The sequence below is a fragment of the Aegilops tauschii genome, chromosome 1 (genome assembly GCF_002575655.3).
Source record: "Aegilops tauschii subsp. strangulata cultivar AL8/78 chromosome 1, Aet v6.0, whole genome shotgun sequence".
In the NCBI taxonomy this organism is placed as follows: domain Eukaryota; kingdom Viridiplantae; phylum Streptophyta; class Magnoliopsida; order Poales; family Poaceae; genus Aegilops; species Aegilops tauschii.
In genome coordinates this window covers 9,466,966-9,491,601 of record NC_053035.3, presented here as the reverse complement: position 1 = coordinate 9,491,601, position 24,636 = coordinate 9,466,966, and the positions used below count along the sequence as shown (strand labels likewise).

Genomic DNA, 24,636 nt, shown 5'->3' with positions numbered 1-24,636 from the left:
CTAGCTTGAGCCCTTTAATTACTAAGTTTCTTTGCTTCTCTCTTTCAGGCACGCCACAATAAGGCGGATAAGGTGCCAGAGGTGTACGACCTGTATGCCATGGCCCACACTGGCTCTTACAAGAAAGTCAAGGCTTTCTCTCAGTCTGACCTCGATGATGCAAACAACTTCACCAACATCTCCTCCCACAACAAGCTCGTGAGATATAGAGATGAGGGGAAGGCGAGGAAAGGGGAGGACTTTAACCCGAGCCAGGGTCCCATTGATCCAGAGCTGGTGATGATATCTGGTGGCGGGAGGTCCCATGGCTCCATAGCCATTGGAGATGGACTTATCCGTTGTCCTAGCACTCTCCCGGAGATCAAGGCGCGCCAGTCGAGCTCCGCTCCTGAGATAAGGCCTCGTGAACGGCCAGTGCAACTCGCCATCAAGGTTAGTGATACGTACTCAGTTATCTGTCTCCATTACATTGTGTGCGCTTCCATCAATGATTACAAATGGTCATGTGAGTGGTGTTGCAGGCTGCTATACAGACTGAGAGAGATAGAACGGAGAAACTTCTGGCGGAGGCGGCGGAGAGGCAGCGGGAGATGGAGGAGAGGACGAGAAAGATGATGGAGGAGGAGAGGGCACGGAATGACATGCAGGCAAGGGCCATGTACGAGCTCCTTGTGGTAAGTTTCTTCTGCAGATTACTTGCTAGTCTTAACATTTGAGTCTCATTACTAACTAGTATGACTCTGTTCTGAAAACCAAATGTGCAGTCTGTGTGCGAGAAGTCCGGTCAGCCCGCTCCGCCGATGCCAGTGATTGCTCCTGGGAGCACGGTGAGTTTAGTTTGAATGGACATTTGTTGGTAGTCTCAACATTTGAGTGTCGTAATGCTAACGAGACATTGAAAATGATCTTTGTTGCAGCTTAACTCCAGAAACGCATCGCATGATCCTTCTCCAGGTAGCGGCACTAGCCACCCCGGTCCTACACCTCCCTGATCACGGTAAGTTTCTCTAGTGTTTTGCTTAACAAATGCATAAAGACCTAGACTTAGCTTTATTTCCTCCAATATGCTTACCATAATGACCTAGAGTTAGCTTATTTTCCTCCAAAATGACCCATTTTACCTAGGTTAGCTTATAAATGATGCAGTTCATCCAAGTTAGCTCAAAAATGACCCATTTCACCTAGATTAGCTCCTAAATGATCCATTTTACCTACGTTAGCTTTAAAATGGCCCATTTCACCTACGTTAACTCCAAAATGACCCATCTTACGTAGGTTATCTCATAAACGATCCATTTCAACTAATTTAGCTCATAAACGATCCATTTGACCTAAGTGAGCAAAAAAAATGATCCATTTCACCTAAATTAGCTCTTAAATGATCCATTTCACCTAAGTTAGCTAAAAAACGATCCATTTCAACTAAATTAGCTAAAAATGATCCATTTCAACAAAGTTAGCTCATAAACGATCCATTTCAACTAAGTTAGCTCAAAAACGATCCTTTTGACCTAAGTGAGCTAAAAAACGACCCATTTCACCTTAGTTACCTCAAAAACGATCCATTTCAACTAAGTTAGCTCAAAAACGATCCATTTCAACTAGGTTAGCTCCAAAATGACCCATTTCACCTTACTTAGCTCAAAAACGATGCCCTTCATCTTAGTTAGCTCATAAACGACCCATTTCAACTAAGTTAGCTCATAAATGATCCATTTCAACTAAGTTAGCTCATAAACAACCCATTTCAACTTAGTTAGCTCATATATGATCCATTTCACCTAAGTTAGCTCATAAATGACATATACTTCTTGTTCTAGTCTTCTTCTTGTTCTAGTCTTCTTCTTGTTCTAGTCACCTATTTCTAACTTTCTTATTTACCATTTTGCAGATTTCATTCACTTGATGGAAGCTAGCTTGCTATGATGGAGTGCTTGCTTTTCCTTTGATGAAACTTTGCATTGTATCTAGCTTGCTATCTTCATGACACTTTGCATTGTAATATATATATGGATGGAACTTCCTTATGTATGAACAATGTGTATGGATGAAACTGATGTGATATGTGATATGAAACTTATGTGCTAGATATGTGTTGGATATGTGCTGGATATGAAACTTATATATGTGATATGTGCTGCAAATTGTGGGATTTAATAAAAAACAGAAAAAACAGACAATATGCAGGCTCTTTGCCGTCTGCCACCGACGGCAAAGAGCTCTTTGCCGTCCGCCGCGGACGGCAAAGAAGCCACGTGGCAGCCAACTGTGCTTCCTGGGAGCTGACCCATTTGGTCAGTTTGCCTACAGTGGCAGACGGCAAAGACTTTGCCGTCCGTGGCGGACGGCAAAGAACCTGCAGTTTGCCTACAGTGGCAGACGGCAAAGAACCTGGCATCTAGTGACGTGTAGATGACATCATAAGGCGGACGGCAAAGACCAAAGGCTCTTTGCCGTCTGCGGCGGACGGCAAAGGTCTGCCGTTAGCCACTTAACGGACTGACAGCGCAAATATTGCCGTCCGCCCTCTTTGCCGTCCGCCACAGACGGCAAAGAGCCTTTGCCGTCCGCCGCCAGGAAGCAGACGGCAAAGAAGCTGTTTACCGTAGCCTTCTTTGCCGGAGCCTTTTGCCGTCCGCGGCTGACGGCAAAGGTCTTTGCCGTCCGCCTTTCGAGCCTTTGCCGTCCGCCATGGCAGACGGCAAAGTAGCTGTTTCCTGTAGTGCGGGGGAGTGTAGCTGGTGCCACGATGATCGAGGTCTGTGCGACAGGCCTCACCTGGACGAAGATCGGCGCTTCAGCATTAACCTCGAGGAGACCTTCGATGTTGAAACGTTACGCAACGACGACAAGTGTTTTTTCGTAATTAAGCATGACTTCAACTATTTCAACGTGTAATTTTCATCTTTTACAATTCGAGTAGCTTATCCCATGCCATGCAAGACGCTATGTCTTGGAGAGGATGGATTTTGATGACCATGAAAATTTTGAAACAAAGAAAATTCACCTAAGGACTCATAATGGTATGGATTTTGAAGTAAATCTGTATAATTCTGAGAGCGTAACCCATTTTGGTTGCAAAAATTGGGAAGCACTTTGCAAGATGTATGGTTTTATGAGGGTATGCTTGTCACCATGGATCTTGGTGATCCTGATATCGAATGGACATTTGGGTCCTTGTTGATACGCTTCCAGTTCTACAGCTATGTGAGTTTCTCAAATATAGTTATTAACTAATTTATATTGTTCATTTAAAAATAGTTGACAGCTTATTTTCATTGCTCAAACAATGTGCGGAACATGGTAGACAGAACGTACTACACCGATGGCTCTGAGTTAACTTATCAGGAGAAAAATCATCTGGTCGCATTTTCTACTGATCTTGAGAATTACAATATCTATTATAAAACTCCTCCACAATATGGTCAATACGTGCCACTAGTGCACGTGTTGAACTATGGTAACATCCATGGAGATGCCATGGTAAGATTTTTTAGTATTACTACATCCGTGCATCATTTGCATAAATTCTTTTAAAACTTAACTACATTGCTAACTATGAAGTTATTATTATGTTTTTCAACAGAAAATCCCGAATGATTTTGTGCCTCATCTGATGTATCATAATGGTCACCTTGATGTTTTGGACATATTGCCAGGTCATCCTACAAATCTCACCTGTCCATATCAGATTTCTAAAAGAAGTGGAGACATGAAAATCAAAGAATGGAAAAAATGTATGGACAGTCGTAAGGAGGTACTTGGAAGCAACGTTGTGTGAAAGGCAAGGATTGAAGACATGATAATCTCCATTCTCCATAATGGAGAGTCGGGGCCTATCTTATTTTACGCTATTTTACCTAGGAGAAGGTAGTAGGTCCTAGTTAATAATACTCATGATCAAGTAGGATTGGTTAGATGACTATGATGATGATGTGGCATCGAGTAGAAGTCGTATGATCAATGATGATGAGTATGACTTGTTATTATGATACCAATGATGAGTTCATTATTATGATCGATGATGCATGATGCTAAGTTGTTATATGAGCATGATTACTTATTATATATAACAGTGGGGGGAAATGAACCTGGATTAGATTCAAGGGAAGCCAACATGCGGTGCACATCGAAAATACTACTAATCCAAACTAGATCAAGTTTGGACTAGAGTAGTACTTTCGACATCCACCACATGTTGCCTCCAGTTGAATCTACTCCACGTTCATTTCACCCACTGTCATATATAATAAGTAATCATGGTCATAAAATCATATGATGAAAGCACTGTATATAAAACCACACAATGAAAATAAGTTGTATCTTTTAAAATAAAGGAAAATTTAGCAGCAGCACTTTTCAGAACAAGCGCTACTGCTACTAGTTAGCTGTAGCGCCTTAGTGGTAGTGCTGGACCCAGCACTACTGCTATGCATATTTCAAGCGCTACTACTAGGTTTTCCCTAGTTGTGCGTCTCTAAAGCATAACCCCAAAACGATAGTGGTAAATCAGTAAGAGACATCGTAGATCGCACCATATCTAGTAAAGTACGATTACGACGTTCGGACACACCATTACGATGTGGTGTTCCGGGTGGCGTGAGTTGCGAAACTATTCCGCATTGTTTCAAATGAAGACCAAACTCGTAACTCAAACATTCTCCTCCACGATTAGATCGTAGAAACTTTATTTTCTTGTTACGATGATTTTCTACTTCACTCTGAAATTCTTTGAACTTTTCAAATGTTTCAGACTTATGTTTCATTAAGTAGATATTCCCATATCTGCTCAAATCATCTGTGAAGGTGAGAAAATAACGATACCCGCCGCGAGCCTCAACATTCATCGGACCACACACATCAGTATGTATGATTTCCAAAAAATCTGTTGCTCGCTCCATTGTTCCGAAGAACGACGTTTTAGTCATCTTGCCCATGAGGCATGGTTCGCAAGTACCAAGTGATTCATAATCAAGTGATTCCAAAAGTCCATTAGAATGGAGTTTCTTCATGCGCTTTACACCAATGTGACCTAAACGGCAGTGCCACAAATAAGTTGCACTATCATTATCAACTTTGCATCTATGGCTTCAATATTATGAATATGTGTATCACTACTATCGAGATTCAACATAAATAGACCACTCTTCAATAGTGCATGACCATAAAAGATATTACTCATATAAATAGAACAACCATTATTCTCTGATTTAAATAAATAACCGTCTCGCATCAAACAAGATCTAGCACCAAATAATGATTATTCAGGTCTAAAACTAATCCCGAAGCTAGATGTAGAGGTAGCGTGCCGACCGCGATCACATCGACTTTGGAACCATTTCCCACGCGCATCGTCACCTCGTCCTTAGCCAATCTTCGCTTAATCTGTAGTCCCTGTTTCGAGTTGCAAATATTAGCAACAGAAACATTATCAAATACCCAGGCACTCCTGCGAGCATTAGTAAGGTACACATCAATAACATGTCTCTCACATATACCTTTGTTCACCTTGCCATCCTTCTTATCCGCCAAATACTTGGGGCAGTTCCGCTTTCAGTGACCAGTCCCTTAGCAGTAGAAGCAGTCAGTCTCAGGCTTAGGTCCAGACATGGGCTTCTTCACTTGAGCAGCAACTTGCTTGCCGTTTTTCTTGAAGTTCCCCTTCTTCCCTTTACCCTTTTTCTTGAAACCGATGGTCTTGTTGACCATCAACACTTGATGCTCCTTCTTGATTTCTACCTCCGCAGCCTTTAGCATTGCGAAGAGCTCGGGAATTGTCTTATCCATCCCTTGCATGTTATAGTTCATCACGAAGCTCTTGTAGCTCGGTGGCAGTGATTGAAGAATTCTGTCAATAACACTATCATCAGGAAGATTAACTCCCAGTTGAATCAAGTGATTGTTATACCCAGACATTTTGAGTATATGTTCACTGACAGAACTATTCTCCTCCATCTTGCAGCTGTAGAACTTATTGGAGACTTCATATCTCTCAATCCGAGCATTTTCTTGAAATATTAACTTCAACTCCAGGAACGTCTCATATGCTCCATGACGTTCAAAATGTCGTTGAAGTCCCGGTTCTAAGGCATAAAGCATGACACACTGAACTATCGAGTAGTCATCGGCTTTGCTCTGCCAGACGTTCACAATGTCCGGCGTTGCTCCTACAGCGGGTCTTGCACCTAGCGGTGCTTCCAGGACGTAATTCTTCCATGTAATTGCTACCATCATCTTTCATATTAGCTTTCTCAAGGAACGCATTAAAATTCAACGGAACAACAGCACGGGCCATCTATCTACAACAACATAGACATGCAAAATACTATCAGGTACTACGTTCATGATAAATGAAAGTTCAATTAATCAAATTACTTAAGAACTCCCACTTAGATAGACATCCCTCTAATCATCTAAGTGATCATGTGATCCAAATCAACTAAACCATGTCCGATCATCACGTGAGATGGAGTAGTTTTCAATGGTGAACATCACTATGTTGATCATATCTACTATATGATTCACGCTCGTCCTTTCGGTCTCAGTGTTCCGAGGCCATATATATCTGCATATGCTAGGCTCGTCAAGTTTAACCCGAGTATTCTCCGTGTGCAAAACTAGCTTCCACCCGTTGTATGTGAACGTAGAGCTTATCACACCCGATCATCACGTGGTGTCTTGGCACGACGAACTTTCGCAACGGTGCATACTCAGGGAGAACACTTGTACCTTGAAATTTAGTGAGAGATCATCTTATAATGCTACTGTCAATCAAAGCAAAATAAGATGCATAAAAGATAAACATCACATGCAATCAATATAAGTGATATGATATGGCCATTATCAGCTTGTGCCTTTGATCTCCATCTCCAAAGCACCATCATGATCACCATCGTCACCGGCGTGACACCTTGATCTCCATCGTAGCATCGTTGTCGTCTTGCAAACTATTGCTTCTACGACTATCACTACCGCTTAGTGATAAAGTAAAGCAATTACATGGCGATTGCATTTCATACAATAAAGAGACAACCATATGGCTCCTGCCAGTTGCCGATAACTTTGTTACAAAACATGATCATCTCATACAATAAAATTTAGCATCATGTCTTGACCATATCACATCACAACATGCCCTGCAAAAACAAGTTAGACGTCCTCTACTTTGTTGTTGCAAGTTTTACGTGGCTACTACGGGCTGAGCAAGAACCGTTCTTACCGACGCATCAAAACCACAACGATGTTTCGTCAAGTATGTGTTGTTTTAACCTTCACAAGGACCGGCTGTAGCCACACTCGATTCAACTAAAGTTGGAGAAATTGACACCCGCCAGCCACCTGTGTGCGAAGCACGTCGGTAGAACCAGTCTCGCGTAAGCGTACGCGCAACGTCAGTCCGGGCCGCTTCATCCAACAATACCGCCAAATCAAAGTATGACATGCTGCTAAGGAGTATAACTATTATCGCCCACAACTCACTTGTGTTCTACTCGTGCATATAACATCTATGCATAAACCTGGCTCTGATACCACTGTTGGGGAACGTAGTAATTTAAAAAAAAATCCTACGCACACGCAAGATCATGGTGATGCATAGCAACGAGAGGGGAGAGTGGTGTCTACGTAGCCTCGTAGGCCATAAGCGGAAGCATTATGACAACGCGGTTGATGTAGTCGTATGTCTTCACGATCGATCGATCCCAGCACTGAAGGTACGGCACCTCCACGATCTGCACACGTTTGCCTCGGTGATGTCCCACAAACTCACAATCCAGCAGAGTGTCGAGGGAGAGCTTCGTCAGCATGATGGTGTGATGACGGTGATGATGAAGCTACCGGCGCAGGGCTTCGCCTAAGCACTACGACGATATGACCGAGGTGGATTATGGGGGAGGGGGGCACCACACACGGCTAAGAGATCAATGATCAACTTGTGTGTCTACGGGGTGCCCCCCTCCCTCGTATATGAAGGAGTGGAGGAGGGGGAGGGCCGGCCCTCCTATGGCGCGCCCATGGGGAGTCCTACTCCCAGCGGGAGTAGGATTCCCTCCCTTCCCTAGTGTGACTAGGAGTGGAAGGAAGGGGGAGGAAGGAGGAAGGAAAGGGGGGGCCGGCCCCCCTCCCAATTCGGATTGGGCTCGGGGGGGGGGGGGCACGCCCCCTCCTTTGCTCCCTTCTCCTCTCTCCCACTATGGCCCAATAAGGCCCATATACCTCCCGGGGGGGTTCCGGTAACCTCCCGGTGCTCCGGTATATGCCTGGACTCACTCGGAACCATTCCGATGTCCAAATATAGTCGTCCAATATATTGATCTTTATGTCTCGACCATTTCGAGACTCCTCGTCATGTCCGTTATCATATCCAGGACTTCGAACTACCTTCGGTACATCAAAACACATAAAATCATAATACCAATCGTCACCGAACGTTAAGCGTGCGGACCCTACGGGTTTGAGAACTATGTAGACATGACCGAGACACATCTCCGGTCAATAACCAATAGCGGAACCTGGATGCTCATACTGGCTCCTACATATTCTACGAAGATCTTTATTGATCAACCCGCATAACAACATACGTTTTTCCCTTTGTCATCGGTATGTTACTTGCCCGAGATTCGATCGCCGGTATCTCAATACCTAGTTCAATCTCGTTACCGGCAAGTCTCTTTACTCGTTCCATAATGCATCATCCCGCAATTACTCATTAGTCACATTGCTTGCAAAGCTTATAGTGATGTGCATTACCGAGATGGCCCAGAGATACCTCTCCGACAATCGGAGTGACAAATCCTAATCTTGATCTGTGCCAACTCAACAAGTACCATCGGAGACACCTATAGAGCACCTTTATAATCACCCAGTTACGTTGTGACGTTTGGTAGCACACAAAGTGTTCCTCCGGTATTCGGGAGTTGCATAATCTCATAGTCATAGGAACATGTATAAGTCATGAAGAAAGCAATAGCAATATACTAAAACGATCAAGTGCTAAGCTAACGGAATGGGTCAAGTCAATCACATCATTCTCTAATGATGTGATCCCGTTAATCAAATGACAAATCATGTCTATGGTTAGGAAACATAACCATCTTTGATTCAACGAGCTAGTGAAGTAGAGGCATACTAGTGACACACTGATTGTCTATGTATTCACACATGTACTAAATTTCCGGTTAATACAATTCTAGCATGAATAATAAATATTTATCATGATATAAGGAAATATAAATAACAACTTTATTATTGCCTCTATGGCATATTTCCTTCAGGTCGCGGGACAAGCTGCCACGTACGGTTGTGCTGCAGGGCGTCAAACTCCTCACGCATCGCAGCTAACCAATTCGGATCCCGAACGGCTGCGCGAGCGGAGTTGGGAGCGGAGACGGCGCCGAGGTAGACGCCGCACACGCGTACTCATCAGACGTGTAGCGCGTGCTAGGACGAAGTGTCCTAGTCCAAGCCCGAGTGACCACACCGGTGAGGGGTGCGGCCGCGGCGACGGGGACCGCGACGGGGGCCGCGGCGACCGCGGCTACGGGGGCCGCGAAGGGGGCCACGACGACGGGGGCCGCCGGCGCGGGGAGCGCGGGCAGGGCCGAGCCCAGTGCGTGGCTGGGCGGTTCGCTAGAGGTACCTGCTGAAACGGGAACACCAGCTCATCAAAGTACACATGCCGCAAAGTGAAACACGGTGGGACACTGGATCATAGCACCGGCAACCTTTGGTGTTGGGAGGATAACCAAGGAAGATGCATGGAAGTGACCGGGGAGGGAGTTTGTGAGGAGCAGTGGACGCGGTGCTAGGATAACAGAGACACCCGAAAATGCGAAGACCATCATAAGATGGAACCGCACCGAAGAGGAGCTGGTGAGAAGTGTAGTTCCAGCGCGAACGACACGGGCGAATGTTAATAAGGAGACTGGCGGTCACGAGCGCGTCCGGCCAGAACCGAGGAGGCACGTAGGAATGGAAGAGTAACGTGCGGACACAGTCATTAAGAGTGCGAATGACGTGCTCGGCGCGACCATTCTGCTGTGACATGTAGGGACAAGTGAGGCGAAAGATGGTGTTGTGGGATGCAAGAAGATTGCAGACGGCGACATTGTAAAACTCCTTGCCGTTGTCAGTTTGCAAGGCGAGAATAGGACGACCGAACTGTGTGGTGACATATGAATAAAAGGCTGTGAGTGTTGCAAGAGGGTCGGACTTGCGACGAAGAGGGAATGTCCACACATAATGCGAAAAATCATCCAATATCACCAAATAGTATAAGTAGCCCGTGTTGCTCGCAACCGGGGACGTCCAAACATCACTATGCAATAACTGAAACGAAAAAGTGGACATGTTTGTAGACTCGCTAAAGGGAAGACGAACGTGCTTGCCAAGACGGCAAGCTCACAAGTGTGGTCGTCGACCTTATTACACGAGAAGGAAAAACTCTGAAGAATCTGACGCATAACGGTGGAGTTGGGATGACCGAGGCGGGCGTGCCAAAGATCGATACTAGCGGCGAAGGCGGCGGGATGACGGGTGGTGGTGGCGCCGGAGGGATGCACCGGGTAAAGCTCGTCCGGGCTGTCACATCAGTGGAGTACCATCCGTGTATGGGCGTCCTTCACAGAAAAGCCAATATCGTCAAATTCAACAGTGATAGGATTCTCACGAGCAAGGCGACGAACAGAAACTAGATTAGTGACTAAGTAAGGAGACACGAGAACATTAGACATGTTGACAGGAGTAGAAGTAGAAGGAAATGACATATGACCGACATGTGTAATGGGTAGGCAGGAACCGTTACCAACGGTGATCCGAGGGGGAGTATGAACAGGGGTGGCGGACGTGATGTTACCGGGATGAGCAGTCATGTGAGCAGTGCCGCCCGAGTCTATGTACCAGTCACCGCCGCCACCATAGGAACTCGGTGACGTGGCGGAGTGCAGAGCAGCGAGAAGGGCCGGGTCCCACGGCGGCGGCACCTGAGGAGGGTAAAACCCTCCGTAGGCCGGCGCGGTGGCGGAGCCATATGAGGGTGCGGGTGCATCGATAATTGATTGATCATGCACTAGGCACATATTTATAGAAACAAGGGGTGCGACCGATATCTTGTCTCCTAAGATACACGTACATACAAAGGGAGCCAGACACTACAGGTACTGCATACGAAACACAGACCTACGTACATGTACATATGTTCAACATGGACAACTCATGCACGGTGATGCGTTTGCCTGGTGGCATGTGTGTCCTGTTCTGCCCTAGACTGAAGGCCTCAAGTGACGCCAAGCCTCCACTTGCCTGCACCATGTACGTACATGTTTAGGAGCAATCAAGCCACGCTAGTGCTTCACGTCACGTCTCCGCTGCCTCAGCGATAGCCACGCATCATCCACGGCAGGCCGACCTGACTCTTCTTCGACCTAGCGAGCACATGGATTGATCACCCGAGCGCACTCAGTCCGCCTAATCTAGACCGTGCGACCGATCTGACCCATTGATTGCGCGCGTTTCCGCAGGTCTGTGAAAATCGACTCCGAGTACAGCACACACCTCCATCGATTAAGCATCGGGCTGCCGTTGTGTCGTCCGGTTGGACCGCGTCGCCGTCCCGTGGTTTTCTCTAAAAAGCTGCATCGACCCTGCTGCTGCTGCGTCGCCTTTTAGGCCGTAGTGACGCGGCCCAGGGTCTACCGTCGCCCAAGGACGTCCGTTCCAGGCCGTCTTCGTGACTACAGCGAACCTCGCGCTGCCGCTGCGTCGCCCTATCGGGCCATAGCGAGTGTGGGATGCGGTCTCCGCCGCCGTCTGAGGTAGTCCCCGTGGCTGTGCCGACCCATGCTCTGCCACACTGCGCCGCCCCTTCGGGCCGTAGCGCCGCGACCCGCGGTCACCGCCGCTGCTTTGAGGTCTTCCCGCCGTCGCCCGACCTGCCTGCTGCCACTGCACGGCCCCTTCAGGCCGTAGCGCCACGGCCCACGGTCCACTCCGTCGTCCCCGTGCGTTGACATCCCGTGGTATGCGCCGCGTCGCCTCCCTTGGCGCGGGAACGCCATCATCCGCGCCGGTCTTCGTCATGTTGTCGGTTCTTCGCCAACTTCGAGCACCGCTGCCGCGCTCCTAACTTAGCCACCGCCACCACTCTTCATCCGCCGCCGCCGCTGCTACCCCCGTAGCCGCCGCTGCGCGTCCACCCCCTTCGTGTTCGTCCAGCACCAGCCCATCGCCAGCGTCGTCGCCATCTTCCTCGACCACTTTGTCTACTCCGACCACCGTTGGTAACATCGGCCCCTCGCCGATTGGCGCCACAAACCGCCGTCGAGTCTTCTTCTTTGCTGGCCCTCCGACTACTCGACATGGCGTACAGCTCGTGCAGGTCCCACATCTACGCATGCCCGGTGCCGGCAACACCGATGTGTGCCTTCATCCATGACGTGTCTGGCCCCAGGCCTGGCATGTCTGGTTGGCGCTTTGTCAACTTCTTCTTCGTCCGTCTACGCATGCCCGATGTTGGCAACACCGACGCATGCCTTCGTCTACGACATGTCCCCGGGTTTGGCAAACCCGGCGCGACGCTTCGTCGACACCGTCTTCTTCCCAGCGGATCATTATTTTGAGAGCACTGCGCCCATAACTAATTCGGCGCCTCCTTGCGCCCGCGGCTCCACAACGACTTTCTCGACACCGGCCACCTCGACTCGAGATCGACCACGGCGTTTTTCGCACGGCTACCTTGACCACGGCTACACCACCCTATGCTCTCGGCTACCTCGACAAACGGCACAAAGGGCTGCCCCCTTGCTTGAGCAAACTCATCGGTTTACACTCCAGCCACGACTTCCGCGACGCATCGACCGTTACGACTGTGTGTGTGGGGGGGGGGTGTCCGTCCGCTTACCTTTGGATTATTCTCCAGTCTCACCATCTGCGTCGCTAACATTGTGACTGCGGGGGATGTTGAGTATCATTGTTATTTAGGAAACGTAGGATAGCGTAAGATTTATTTTACCTTACCTTGTACTTCAAGATGACCGTGTACTCCTATATACATGCCCACGAGGCTCTAGCAATACAGTCATCCATTCCATCAAATCGCTCTCTCTCACTTCTAACACCGTCCAGCCCCCCCCCCCCCCCCCAGCTGCAGCTCATCTATGGCACAGGCCGGGCCGCAGCCGCTCCCGGAAGCGTTGCCTCCCGCGAGTTTTTTTTGTTGCTATTCACACGGTTTGCCGAGTTTCGTACTCGGTAAAGACCATTACCTTCGCTGAGTTTTTGTACTCAGTAAAGCCTCTGCGACTCGCCATGTCACTGCCGCTAGCTCCGTTTCGTGTACATAATTTGTTCACCGAGTTCACATTTTTTTGAATGTCGACAATGATTTTTTGAGTGTTTGCTGAGTTTCTGTAGAAAAGAACTCAGCAATGTAAACATTGCCGAGCGAACATCAGCTGAGTGCCTTTTCTGAGTTTTAAACTCAGCAATGTCTTTGCCGAGTTGGTTTGAGCCTTCGCCGAGTTTGATTAGAACTCGGAAAACTAGCCAATTCCAGTAGTGATAGCAGAGTGCAGAGTTGAAGAGTTTCTTGCATTGCAATTGCTGGTATAAATTTACAGTTGAAGAGTTTCCAGTGCTATGTTGTGTTGTTGAGTGGCGACTTTGTATTGTTATGCTTGTACCTTTCATGTCCAAACTCTAACTAAGGAGAGGCTTCAAGTATAGGAGTTTCCAGTGCTATGTTGTGTTGTTATGCTTGTACCTTTCATGTCCAAACTCTAACTAAGGAGAGGCTTCAAGTAGGGGATGGTTGATAGCTGTTGGTCAATAAGCCACGGCGACCACGTCAGGTGTGTGTGCATGCGCGCGCCGGACGCGTCTGGTACGGTCCATGGTTTAAAATTTTGTCGACATTTCCGAAATATCAACAATTTCGAGGACGGGCGAAATTTTTGCCTTCCGTTCAAGAAATTTCGATGGGTTTGAATTTCAATGTAAAAATGAACATGGATCAGCTAGAATTAACATAGATGATGGTAGCGCAGCGGTCAGAAAGTTGTCTACCGATTAGTAGGTTGTGAGTTCAAATAATGATTACCATCATTTAGATTATTTTTGCACCAAATATACATTTGTGGCAAAAAAATGTCCTAGCTGAGATTCAAACCGCAACCAGCACCTTGTCAGGCTATGGATTGACCATCCCACTAGATATGTAATTGCATTCATTCTGTGCAACTCTATTATCTATCTGTTAAAATCTAAAATTATTTTAATTCAAATAAAAATTTCGTTGATTTGTACGAAACAATTTTCTAAATTTCAGAAATTTCGGCCATTTCGAGGGTGAGCGAAATTTTTGCCACTACGAAATCGTAAACCTTGTCTGCAGTCTGGGCCGCGTCGGGTCCGTGGCAAGTGTGCGTGAGTGCGTGCGTGTAGCAGCTCGGGGGTGCGTGTGTGTGTGTGCGCATCCACCAGGAGGGTGTAGGACTAGGTCTAGGTGGTTAGTTGGTCGCGGGGTGGGCATGATTGTGGTGGGCTCACCGCGAGCTGTGCGTGTGGTGGCCGCGGGCAGAGCGGGCCGATCGGGCGCTTGGCTGGGTAGGGAGCGTGAGGGTCGTGCCCAGCGCAGGCCCAGATATAAAACCCCGTGCTGATCATTGTAACCGGAGTGTGGCTCGAGTTGTTGCTTGAGGAAAAGTCCATCGTTGCCGCAAGCATTTGTGGGCCGATAAAACTCGCCGTGTCCACTGTGCACTCTAGTTCTTCCTCCTCCTTCTCGATCCCTGCCAGGGCGAGGTAGAGGTGTCCATGGAGAGAGAGGGCTGGGCCACGGGAACAACAATTGGCGTTAGAGCGAGGTTAGGGGGGGTGATCATCGGCGATGTCACTCGTGCCGTACGGCGGCGGAGCGGGGAGTTCGATGACACTGCAGTGCCCGACGATCACCGGTGATAACTACAGCGTGTGGGCGATCATGGTCGAGGCCAACCTCGACGCGCAGGTGCTGTGGGAGGTGGTGTCTCCGGTGGATGCAGCGGCGATGGTCGACCCGAAGAAAAACAAGACGGTGTGGGCATACCTACTCGGAGTGCTCGCAAAGGATATTGTGTTGCAGGTGTCATCGAAGAAGATGGCGACGGAGGTGTGGAGCAGCATCAAGGCACGGTTCATTAGCGCGGACCGGACTAGGGCGGCTCGGTTGACTACGCTCCGCGGCCAGGACAGCGGCGGAGGTGGCGGCGACCAACTCATGCTCACTGTAGCACAGTGGGCGGCGCGACAACGTTAGGGAGGTGGCGGCTTCGACCACGACGACGACGATGCAGGCAGCACGGCATCGGGCGGCAGATGGAAGCGGCGCGGTCGCTGCTATAATTGCGGCGCGCGGACACTTCCGGTGGGAGTGCACGAAACCACGAAAGCAGTGGCGCGGAGCAGGCGCTTCTCGCCGACGTCGGCGTCGAGGGGCCGGGTCTCCTCTAGGCCGTGGAATGGGGGGTGAGTGTTGGCCAATCAGCCATGGCAACTGCGTGGGTTGTGTGTGCATGCGCGCGCCGGACGGGTTGGGTGCGGTCTGGGCCACGTCGGGTCCATGGCAAGTGTCCGTGAGTGCGTCCGTGTAGCAGCTCGGGGGTGGGCATGTGTGTGTGCGCATCCACAGCGCGGGTGTAGGATTAGATACAGGTGGTTAGTTGGTCGCAGGGTGGGCTCGATCGTGGTGGGCTCGCCGCGAACTATGTGCATCAGTGCGCGTGGTGGCCGCGGGCAGAGCGGGCCAATCGGGCGCCCGGCTGTGTAGGGAGTGTGCGGATGGTGCCCAGCGCAGGCCCAGTATAAATCCCCATGCTGATCATTGTAATCAGAGTGTGGCTCGAGTTGTTGCTTGAGGAAAAGGCCGTCATTCCGGCAGGCGTTCGTGCGCCGGAAAAACTCACCTTGTCCATCATGCGCTCTCAGTTCTTCCTCCTCCTCCTTCTCGGTTCGTGCCAGGGCGAGGTAGAGGTGTCCACAGAGAGATAGGGCTGGGCAACGGCAACAACAATAGCTACACTCTTCACTGTTATGTTCTTCCTCGTATACTGTTTAGTAGGCAGAATACCCAAGTTTTGAGGGAATATCCGAGTTTGGACGCGGCTTTTTTCTCCTAGGTGCATATGCACCCATTGTCAAAAACACACATTTTGAAAAGTTGAAAAATTCGGAACAAAAATCCCGCGTGTATATCCGGACATTTTATGTCCGTTCACAGGGTTTTGGTGAAAAACGACGTTTTTTGTGGCTTGTATAAAAAAGATAAAGAAATGCCTCGTGAATAGTTAGAATGAAGCATTAGAAATTGTCTTTTTTACACAAGCCACAGAAAACGTCGTCTTTCACCGAAACCTTGTGAACGGACATAAAATGTCCGGATATACACGCGGGATTTTTGTTCCAAATTTTTCAACTTTTCAAAATGTGTATTTCCACAATGGGTGCATATGCACGTAGGAGCAAAAGTTATCCGAGTTTTGAGCATCTACATTACCCCCAGACTCTGATTTGGTCATCAAAGCAAAACTGGATTTTGTTGTGCAATACATGCACATAAGTGGAAGACCTGGTTGTTTTCTACTATAAGTATAAAGCTTAGAAAATAACAAGGGTTGAATTTTCATTTTGTTCAGCAATCTGTATCGCCTAGTAAATAATAGTACATCTCATTATATTGCAGAGGCATTGTATGTGGTTGTCTGGCAGGTAGTAACTGTACATGAATTTGAGCACCAACCAGCTTAATTACCTGGTCCCTGCTTGTGTCTCTATGTAATTTTAAGATGCTGAATCGGACTGTTTGGCATTGATGCCCCTCCAGTGAGTGGTTGATGAGGTGTAGTAGTAATTGTTATGCACAGAGAGGGCAGTGATGGTAACCAGTGAGTGTTCCCTCACACAAATGACTTGATGTCTGTAGGAATAAGAACTAACAAGGACGTAAACCAAAATTTTCCCAAGTTAGGGCATGATTAACAGTCACGTCCTGCACTTTTGGGAGCATATACAAGTCCAAAACCATGAATGTAAATGTTATACTCCTTCCGTCCCATAATGTAACACGTTTTTTGACCTAGACTAGTGTCAAAAAACGTCCTATATTATGGGACGGGGGAGTACTTGGCTTTAACATCTATCTAACCTGCTCCAAACAGATGAACCCTGAGTGTTTGTACTATAACTGTCTTCTCCCATAATTTTTTTCGGTGGTGAAGGAGGATTGAAGGCTGCACTCAGCAGGGTCACATGCTAACATAATGCAGTGGTAAGTACTTCAATCCACGCAACCTCACTCAATTATTGTAGAGTAAAATGCAGTGTAGGTTCTTAAAGTTTTCGAGGTGTGTCAATTGGGTCCTCAGTTTTAAAATGCACACTGGACCCACGTGGTGTATTGACTGATGGCAGATAGGCTATAGTTTGAACCCAAAAAAAACTTGTGTAAAAATGCATGGAATGGATGGCTAACTCGCTCCATCCACCTCGTATATATAGTGGCTGCCCAAGCGCTGGTTCATCATCTCATAGCAGTGATAATTGATATCGATCATACCCCAAGTAAGAACATGGTGATGAGAGGCAACAAAAGCAATGTCAAGACCATAGAGTTGATCCTTGTAGTTGTGCGTCTTGTGGCCCTTGAGCAAACCCAGCAAGCACAAACTAATGTTTGCTGTGTTTTTATGTCTCAGTCATACTATTATTGGACATGTCGTGAGGTCGCCCGATCAAGCATCGAAACCTGTAGCGAGTTGCCCTTAGTATTTGGCCATATATGGGACAATGGGTGCACCTCCCCTTATGTCAATCCAGAAATTCCACACATACAAGGTACATACTATAAAAATCCATTTACATTATCCAATACAAGGCATGGATGGAATGATGTTTACTTTGATATACGTATGCAGCTGCAGCTGACTACCATGAAACAACCATCAACTACAGGAAGCTAGGGCGCACATCGTCCGTGTGCAACAAAATTACATGTGGTGCACTTGGTAATCTATTTTATGTAGTATAAACTCGATACATAGTTAGCCACCTATTCTCTTTCAATAAAAGCAGATCATTTCCGTACACGATGTTATCACATTTATTAGAAAGGCAGTCCACAAACATAATTACTTTTTAAGTTATAAGAATTATTTGAACTCTATTGATTCGAAAGTTTCTTAAATATTGCAATTCCTATGATTTCAACACAGCATAAATGACAATGTGTATTCACCGAAGTCATTTCATATTGCTAGCGCTCATGTGCAGAGCAGACACATGGATTGATCATTACTGTTGCTTTCTAACTCGTACGTGTGTGTATGTGTGTGTGTGTGTGTGTGTGTGTGTGTCTATATATATATATATATATATATATATATATATATATATATATATATATAGATATCACCTAATTAATTTGTTTCCTCACCAGTTGTTGGCGGTAACGTGGATGGGACATCTGCTACAGAATGTTGTAAAAATGCATGCCACGATGTGTGCAACAGGGAAGTTCTGAAATTGCAGAAGTCCATGATGCTTAACTAGTTCAGCCGAGGAATTAGAGTTGAAAGCCAGCTATAGAATGTTTGTGTTATCTTCAATAAGTGGATGTCACATCCAGTATTTATAGCATGCCAAATGTTCCTTGTGTTGCAATGTTACTATTTTAAATAAGGTTCATGAGATGTATGATGCATCATCTTGTGCAAGATGTATGTTGTTAATTCTCGACAGTTGAACATAGTTCTATTATATTCCTGGCATATGGAATGGGCAACAAGATGCTTATAATCAAACTTGTTTAATTTGTTAATTATTATGGTGTTTCGTTCTAAAGATATAATTGTTGGCAGGTGTTTCTTTGAAGTTAGGAATAATACGTGTTTCAACCATGTAGGTGAAAAAGAATGGCGCGTGCAGAACTTTGACCGAATTTAGCAGTAAATGTAGTCAATGCTCATCTTAACTACTACCTCCGTCCTTGTTAATTGGTCCTCTTCGTATTTAGTGTCAAATTTTGACCATAGAATTAGCTAATAAAAATGTCAATGCATGTCATCAAAAATCATACCATGGGAAACTATGTTCGAGTATGAATCCAGCAATATAATTTTTTGTGACATGCATTAACATTTTGTTAGTTAAATTTATGACGAAAAGTTGACATGAAATACGAAGGGGGCCAATAAACCAGGACGGAGGTAGTAAATTGCAAGAACTTTCAAGATTTCTAAAAAAGAAGTGACACTAGATAGGCGTAAAGTGCTTGCTACAATATATCAACTCACATGAGTTTCGTCAATAAGATACAAAAAACTTTATTAAGCAACAAATAATGTTGCATACAACCATCTATTCTCCTTCATTTCCTATTTGTGATGAGTGGCAACCTCAGCTTGGTTGAGACTTTACCTGTATAATTCTGCCATTACTTGTTCAGATTCTAAACACGGAGAGGTAGGGGATGGTTCATTTTCCTCCTGCTGTGATGTTGGGTAGCATAGGAAGTTTTCAGCATCTAGCTTAGCCAAAAATCATGAATTGGCTATAAGAACACCTGATTTTTTGGTACAAAATGTCAACAAACCATTTGTTTTGAACTTCTAACCTGCAACAAACTGAGAATGAACCCTGATGGTCACTACTACGATAGATCTGCCTCATAAGCTAGGATTTTTTTTACCTTTTGTTGTACAACACATAGGAGAATTAACCCTCATTTGTGGTTGTTTTGCCAGTTGTAACTGCACGCGAATTTTCAACACCTTCCTCTGTCTTTATGTGATTTGAAGCTTCTCAATGAAATTAGTTATTGACAATAGCTTCACGGTGCCTCAGAATATGTGGGTGCAATACAGCAAAAAACAACGATCTGAGTAGCTAGCCTTAATTTGCAGGAAATAGAAAAACGTAGCATTCCGCTGACACGCTGCAGGCACGCATGCAGCAAGTTGGTCAGCACAAAGTTGTTGACCTTGCGCATCAATGCAATGAGCGAACATAATGGCAGTGTCATCGGCGATTTAGTGCCTAGTTGCTTGTGCTTAGTGATGCATATGTGCGGTCAAACAACACGGTCATGATGTTCTTGTCGAGGGGCATGCAGAAAATTAAGCAACCGGTCCATGCAGAGGAAGACGATACAATGGAGGATTCCCAAAATTGAAATTTTAACAGGAAATTCTCAAATCTCACCTTGAGCGCCTGATGGATTCCTGGTTGGTAGAGCCGATCCTCCATCACTGCCAACAAGGTTTGGTCCCTGGGGCCGTCCGTGTGGGTGCTTGGATGTTGTCGAGCAAGGAGTGTTGACGTAGCAACCTTTCCCCATCAGTTTGAGCTTTTGGGTTAACTGGTTGGTGCTTGTAGTTCTACATGGTATCAGAGCCAAGAGGTCTTGAGTTCAAGACCTAGCTGGCGCAATTAAATTTCAGCCGTCTTTCAATGCACGCTTAGGCCTGAGGGAGCAACACGTGAGTGGGAGTGTAGATGGTGAACTGGCTGGTGCTTCAATTCTACAGGGAGGAAGCCCCATCTCCATGGCGGCGAAGCACAACAGAAGGACCGTGAGGAACTAATAAGCATCCTTTCTCGACCTCAAGCACCTCCGTTGACGAAGCAGTGGCATGGTGGATAGGGATATAAGCTGACGTGAGGTCACCGGTTGTGATCCTGGCGGATCTCGGCTGGTTTGTTTGATCTGGGTCCGAGGTTGGGAAGAGAAGGTGGGTGGAGGGGGAGAGGTTGGCTGTGGGAGAGAGGGGTGGAGCCCATTGGGGAGGTTTGTCTGACAGAGACGAGGTGAGGTCAGCGGCTTATTCTGATATATTTGGTACACACCCAAACATTAGGTTTATTGCACCTAAGGGAGCACAGTTTGATCTCATGGGATATTTAGGCTCAGATTATGTAGGTGACTGTGTTGATTGGAAATCAACCTCAGGGAAATTTCATTTCCTCTGTAGATTTATGCTATGTTGCTCTTCAAGGAAGCAGCATTGTGTATCGCTCTCACGTCTAAGTCCGGATATATTGCTGCTGGTGGCTGTTGCTCTCAATTTTTGTGGATGAAGCAGGCTCTGAAGGATTATGGTCTAAGGCCAAGAAAATTCCTATGTTGTGTGATAATGAGAGTGCCATAAAAATTGAACACAATAACGTTCAACACTCTTGCAGAAAACATATTGATATCACTTCATTTTCTTCGTGACCATGTTCTTCGGGAGGATATTGTTATCAGTCATGTCAAGACAGAGAAAAATCACACCGACATCGTCACCAAGCCTCTCGAAGAAAAAAGATTCTACGTGTTATGGTGTGAGCTAAATATCGTAGGTTCTGCATGTGTGCAGTAGGCGGGATGTCGCGCTGGTGGTTGTGTCCGACTAGCGCCTCGGGACGTGCTTGCCCCGTGGTTGCCCCAACTTCTATTTATACATCTTTAAGACATGCTTGCCCCGTGGTTGGCACCCGACTAGCGCCTCGGGACGGGCGATGTAGTCGTTCGGTGATGCATCGACGAGGAGAAGCGGGAAATAGTCGTTCAATGGGCTGACGTAAGCGAGGCGATCTTCTTTCGACGGAGCGACAAGGCGGGAGACGACAGGCTATCATCGGCAAGCCGATAGAAGAAGATCGTTGATGGAGCGGTGGTGCCTAGTGGTGGTTCCGGGAAGTCGTCAATAAACGAAGATGAGTGAGATAAACGGAACCCTGATCTAACACGTCCAAGCTGGGCAGACTCAGACCTCACATATTACTCCCTCCGTCCGGAAATACTTGTCGCATAAATGGATAAACATGGATGTATCTAGAACTAAAATACGTCTAGATACATACATTTCGCTGACAAGTATTTTCGGACGGAGGGAGTAGAACTTAACTCTAACACGTCTAGAACTACTTGTCTAACACGAAGTTTAACTAGTACTGCTCGGACACTAGATTAAAACCTGCCTGGACTAGTACTCACCTCCGTACAAGACATGCACACAAGCGACACAAACACTTTTTTTAGAAACACTTTTAATTTTATGTATATTCATAGCAATTACATGTGCATTGATTTGGATCTAAGATCCAGAAAAAATGCAAAGTAACTCTTATAATGAAGAATTATAATGAAATATCTTATAAACATCTTCGTCATATGCTTTCATAAATATGTTGCAATTGGACTGGAGCAACTATGTTGACTCTTTATCACTCTCACGAACATTATCAATAATTATTTTTGAAAGCTCCTTGAGTCGCCCATCCAAAAAGATTGAAGCCTTGATCGACAGGCGTACTTAGGCCGGGGATGATCCCTAGAAGTGCAGGCCGTCGAATCACAGTATTTCCACCATGGTGTCAATGAAAGATTTCACCTTGATGAAGAATCAAACCAACAAATAAAGCTTGACACACCAACATACACTCATCAGATCCGAATAACCGGATCTGCGAGGACAGAAAACTCTCTAACCACATGGCACCGCCAAGAAAAGGAGAGTACTTTTATTCTCACAAAATACGTATATCACTACACGTTGATGAAGAACCTAAAAATCTTGAAGATGCGAGGCCTCCCCACCTCACAACACCAAGATGGCAGCCGGAGGCGAGGGGACCAAAAATCATTGGCGGCGGCGGCTGGATGCAACTTTGGAACGTTTAGGGTACCCTCCGACCATCCTTAATTCAATTAAATGAAGTAACTTTTCAGAATTCACACTATTTTTGAACTTTTAGTTCATTTGGTTGATCTAAGTAGGGCATAAGGGTACCCTAAAGTTTGAAATTTGCAAGCCTACAGGAAACTAATACGTACGTATACCAGTTAGCTGTACTGCGCAGATGCAATGTAGCGACACAAACACGAAACTTACACGCACATGCATCCATAGCTATCTACGTAGACTCCTCAAGACTACTACTAACAATGTGGTCGCCAATGGTGGTGTCTACTGCAGTGACGATCCTACTTCGTGACTGCGGTCCTTACACCCTTGAAATGTGGGAAGTTGGGCCTTCGACGGTTTGAGCGAGGCGAGTAGAGTGATGGTGGGGAGCGGATGGTGGCCCAGCTAGAATGTGTGTCGAGTGAATTAGTGGAGTAAGCATGATTTCTGTTGGCGAACAGGGCGACTTATATATGTGAGATGTGTTCGAAACAATATACACCATTTGAGGGAATTGGAACATCGGATTTAGATGGTTGCATTGTTGATATATGAAACTCGTGCTTTTATAACAAGTGTAGATGGTAGTGGAGATTCTTGACCGATCTTAGTAAACTTTCAACTACATTTTCTGAACTTTAAAAAATTGGAGGATAGCTTTCAACAATATTTTGTTGAACTTAAAAAATTGAAAAACTATTTTAATAATGTTATTAAAAATCAGGTCAGTGAAATCTGAACTATTTTCTTAGCATCCCTAAAAGTTGACATACAACTATTATTTCCAAACTCAAAAACACTGAATAACTTAATTTACAGAACTTAGAGATGGTCTTTCAACAATAAAACGGGCAAGATCTCAGATATTAGAAATTAGCATGTTAAAAACATACAATTATACCTTTTACCAAACAAAATCCTAAAATTATTGATAAATCCATCGGTTTCATCGGTTAATCTAGAGCATGTAGACTTGCTTAGTATTTACCTAAAGTTATGAAGTTTTCTAGCCATGGGACCGTCTGTTTGGTGTTGGCGTGGTATGAAGCCAGTGATGGCAGACCCCTCAATGGAATTTTATAAAATGAAGATCACGTGAAATGCGACGGTCAGAGGAGGTCATATAAAGACACACAACCTGTGATGATACAGAAAAAATCACCGAACGTTCAATGATGTTTTTTGCTCGCTCCATCAACCTAATGAATATGTGATGGGGATTCCATGACAATGCTACTGACGGCTAAAAAGTCATCAAGACTCGTTCAGTGACGTTTTTGACTAATATGTGACAAATTTGGGTCTTTATTGTAGGTAGATCCTTTGCCCAAGGACTCTGCACACCCTCACCATCCACACTGCACGACTTAGAGGCTGCAACAGAAGGGGGCGTCGTGACGGACGTCATGCCCTCACGCAGATGCCACGCCTTCTTCCTCTCTAGGCTGCCGACGCCGTGACCTCCTTGCACCATCGCACAGAGGCCCTGAGGACTAGCACACATGACACCTACTTTACTATGGGCAGTGGCTACTCGGTCGTCCTGGGATCTTCTTAGCACGCATCGGAGAGGAGCCAACTGACGAACGACTCGAGATTACCTGCCTCGTAGCCCGTCGTTTCCTGCTCCATAGTAGTCTGGAGCATATCATTCTGGGCTGGCTGGCCACATAGATGGGATGCAAACGCCTCCCAGTCCATGTCCATATCTAGGAGATCTTCCAACTGAGACCGGCCTCCGTGCTCGATGCCCATATGTCCTCTAGTTGGCATGTCGATGCTTGACAATAGCGCCTTCATCTCGCTTTGGTGCTTCGAAATCCCAATCTGATTCATTGTGTTGCTTGCTTCGCAGAGCCCAATCCGATCAACCGCGCAGTTCGGCTCAACCAGACCACCATTCTGATCTACGGGGTCCCTGGCCATGGGCCATATCCAGGGC

At 46.3% G+C, this 24,636-nt stretch overlaps 1 protein-coding gene and 1 long non-coding RNA gene across 2 annotated transcripts; one reads left to right on the top strand and one right to left on the bottom strand.

Annotated features, from left to right (window-relative positions):
• Positions 1-17,568: 17,568 nt before the first annotated feature.
• Positions 17,569-18,774, top strand: LOC109769635 (uncharacterized). The gene is made up of 3 exons (XR_012200165.1): positions 17,569-17,862; positions 17,943-18,032; positions 18,464-18,774. It is a non-coding gene; the product is annotated as an uncharacterized lncRNA (long non-coding RNA).
• Positions 18,775-23,803: 5,029 nt separating this feature from the next.
• Positions 23,804-24,620, bottom strand: LOC109769632 (uncharacterized). Its single transcript, XM_020328366.1, has 2 exons — positions 24,296-24,620; positions 23,804-23,832 (listed from the first exon to the last, which is right to left on the bottom strand). The coding sequence occupies exons 1-2, from the start codon at positions 24,618-24,620 to the stop codon at positions 23,804-23,806; spliced, it is 354 nt and encodes a 117-aa protein (XP_020183955.1).
• Between the last annotated feature and the right edge of the window lie 16 nt (positions 24,621-24,636).

Bases quoted from the DNA above. Each gene is read 5' to 3' on its own strand.
- LOC109769632 (XM_020328366.1), bottom strand. From the start codon at position 24,620: ATGGCCAGGGACCCCGTAGATCAGAATGGTGGTCTGGTTGAGCCGAAC. The intron at 23,833-24,295 runs GTAATCTCGAGT...GTATCATCACAG, and splicing joins AACGACGGGCTACGAGGCAG to GTTGTGTGTCTTTATATGAC.